Source organism: Xyrauchen texanus, chromosome 14 (genome assembly GCF_025860055.1).
Source record: "Xyrauchen texanus isolate HMW12.3.18 chromosome 14, RBS_HiC_50CHRs, whole genome shotgun sequence".
In the NCBI taxonomy this organism is placed as follows: domain Eukaryota; kingdom Metazoa; phylum Chordata; class Actinopteri; order Cypriniformes; family Catostomidae; genus Xyrauchen; species Xyrauchen texanus.
In genome coordinates this window covers 7984332-7987536 of record NC_068289.1, presented here as the reverse complement: position 1 = coordinate 7987536, position 3205 = coordinate 7984332, and the positions used below count along the sequence as shown (strand labels likewise).

The 3205-nt window shown below is 37.0% G+C and overlaps 1 protein-coding gene across 1 annotated transcript; it reads left to right on the top strand.

Annotated features, from left to right (window-relative positions):
* The first annotated feature begins 404 nt into the window (after window positions 1-404).
* On the top strand, window positions 405-2609 carry LOC127654817 (protein FEV). Its single transcript, XM_052142270.1, has 3 exons — window positions 405-486; window positions 971-1042; window positions 1349-2609. The coding sequence occupies exons 1-3, from the start codon at window positions 405-407 to the stop codon at window positions 1894-1896; spliced, it is 702 nt and encodes a 233-aa protein (XP_051998230.1). The 3' UTR covers window positions 1897-2609.
* Window positions 2610-3205: the final 596 nt, after the last annotated feature.

The following is a 3205-nucleotide window of genomic DNA, read 5'->3' as shown; positions in this document are numbered from 1 at the left end:
ATGCACTGAGGCATGGGATAAAAGGCAAATATTCTCTCCCAATATGGAACAGGCCTTACTGTTTGCAAAGAGGTAAAAAGGCGGAAAAGAAAGAGGATCTGAACCGGTTTCCATGTCAAACACTTCAATTCTCCATAGAAACTGATCTTAACGCAGAAACTTTATTAAACCTTGATGGTGGATTGATAAGGACGAATTTCTATCGGTTCCTTTTTATTGTGGAGACGGGGAGGGATGACAGAGGTAAATTGCTCTTTTAATTAAACCAATGCACTGAAGGAAATTGCTGTCTGAATATTGTCTCAGAGATGGGGCTTGTGACAGTTGCCTGGAAACTTCAATCTGTCTCACATTTATTCCAGATCACAGTTTTGAGATAAAGTTTAATAAAAATCTTTGCCCCGATGAAAGCCTACCCTTTCACGTCCACCACCACAATGCGACAGAACAGCGGAGGAAGCCTTATGTTTAACATGTATCTCTCAGGTATACAGTCTTTTTGTGCGTAAAATGAGAAATATGGCTGAAATGATTAAAAGAGAACGGGGCAATTGTAGGGGTTCGCGCGTGCATGCTGCGCACCATTGCTGCTGTCTGTGACTTTTCCGTCTTGAACACATGTCCTCTTTTGTCGGAAATCGGATATCCTTTTTCCTGGACGCGTTTCCTGACCTCACCGTTGCAGTTAGGCAGAAATTCTAGGCAAATAGGCTACACCGTGTAGCGACACAAGAATGCTCATAATATTTAACCTCTTTTACAGATATGTATTATTTATTGATATGTTACATTCAGATGTTTCTCTAACATAATTACAAATAGTGAGAATTATTGGTGCATCTCTTTTTGTGCATGCATTTGAATAATTTCCCCAATATTTTCAAAGGACTTTGAATTTTAACATTGAGAATATGACATAGTTATAGACGAATTCTAATTGACAATAGTCTATTTAAACGTTTTCTTCCAGACCATACGGAAAATCTACTGAAGGAAAGCAAAAGCTCATCTTGGACCCCAATCAACACAGGCGTACAGAAAGGTGAGTTTTGCTAATACGTTTGGACAGATATTTGCAAAAAAAGAAACAAACGTAATGAAGCCTAATTAATTCATATATGTTCTTAGTTGTAGCCTATTGATATACCATAATATCTTATTATGTGCACTATGCAATGTTTTAGACATATTTCTCATTATTTTTTATATATAGGCCTACCTAGGCTACTTGATCACAGTTACACCAATTTTCCTACATGATATTAATAGCAAAAGGTCTGTTTTTTTTTTTTGTGCACGCCACATTTATAACGCATACACATCCTATACTACTTTTGTTGCATTTTAGGAAGTGGACAAATCCAGTTATGGCAATTTCTTCTGGAGCTGCTGTCAGACAGCGCCAACATGTCATGCATCGCCTGGGAGGGGACCAACGGAGAGTTTAAACTGATAGACCCGGACGAGGTGGCCAGACGGTGGGGGGAACGCAAGAGTAAACCCAACATGAACTATGACAAACTGAGCCGAGCTCTGCGCTATTACTACGACAAAAACATCATGACTAAGGTGCACGGAAAGCGCTACGCTTACAAATTTGACTTTAACGGCCTGGCACAAGTGTGCCAGCCCTCTTCCACTGAACAAGCTATTTATAAGTTTCAGAGCAACTTCGCTCCTATCCAGTTTTCAGGCATTTCCAAACTCAATCTGGTTGCTCCAGGTGTTGGTCCGTCAGGGTTCTCCTATTGGCCCGGATCTCCTCCGACTCTCTACCACAGCCACAGCCTGCAACCACCAGGACCCTTCGGTGCCGTGTCTGCGTCGCATTTAAGTTGCGTTAACAATATCAATACTTTAAATAACTTGAATAATATAAATAATCACTATAACTGATTTTTGTATATATGCGTCAAGAGTGCGCATGGAGCGCGGACATAAGACCAACTTTTCAAAAATTCATTAAACGCAACCAACCGAGGACTATACATCACGGCAGATTAAAAGGCAAATTATACTTTATTAATTACCAATAAACACATAATTTAGGTCTAAAAAATAATAATTAATAAACACGTAATTTGAGTTAAAGTGTGAGTTTGAGCACGATATTTTGTTGGCTGTTGATGTTGATCATCACTATGAAAGCAATTTAGCGCCATCTCATGGACAACAAACGATCCCATCAGCACTCTGTTGCTTTAATCATCGTTTTTCATTTAGCATCAGTTGAACTAAGTTTTGCTTGAATTAAGATGTATATATCTATATGATAACTCGCGAAACTTCGGTAAAAATAAATGATAAAATTAATGTAAGCCTAATGCTGGAGATCAGTACGAGATCAAATGAAAATAATTCGGGAATAGTCTACAAAACTAGTAAAATAAAGTGTGAGTTTTCGGATGCTGCACTTTTGAAACTGAGCAAATTAGTGTTCAACACTATAATGCGCATTGATCTGGGATTATTTATTTAACACCGATGGAGGAATACGTCTCCAAATTGGGCATTCCAAAAAAAAGAGATATCGAATAATTTGTGTGTGTGTGTGTGTGTGTGTGTGTGTGTGTGTGTGTGTGTGGTCCATACACGCAGGGATTCAAGGATCCTCGCCCATGTCATTCTTCTTTTCACTATGTTGTTTATTTGGCTAATGTAATTTGTTTGAAACAATACATTAAAATTGTAATATTGTAAATTAACAGAACGTCTGATCTATTTATCATTTGTATGTGTGTGTGTGTGTGTGTGTGTGTGTGTGTGCAGGTTTGGGTGGTTTACGAGGACATTGTTATAAGGTTATAAACTGGTAATTTCAAGGGTATTATGCTATAGTTTATAAGGACATTTCTAGTGTCTCCACAATTCCAATTGCTTAAAAAACATACAAAACAATGGGGTTTTTTTAATGTAAAAATGCAGAACAAATTACTGCAAAAACTTCCTGACTGCTAAAAAAAAAAAGATGACTTTTCAGATGATTTTTTGTTTGTTTACGTTAATTAAAGTTACATTAATATGCACATTTAAGTAAAAATATAAAAATACTGATAACAGGTTTTGTATAAATAAAATGGTTAGGAATCATATTTGTTTTCAAGTCTTTTTTATTAAATTATGTTTTATTAACAAAGTTCGGGAGGAGCACATTCAGATAATCAATGAGATAAGAGGTATATATACTGCAGACTTACCTCTGTTC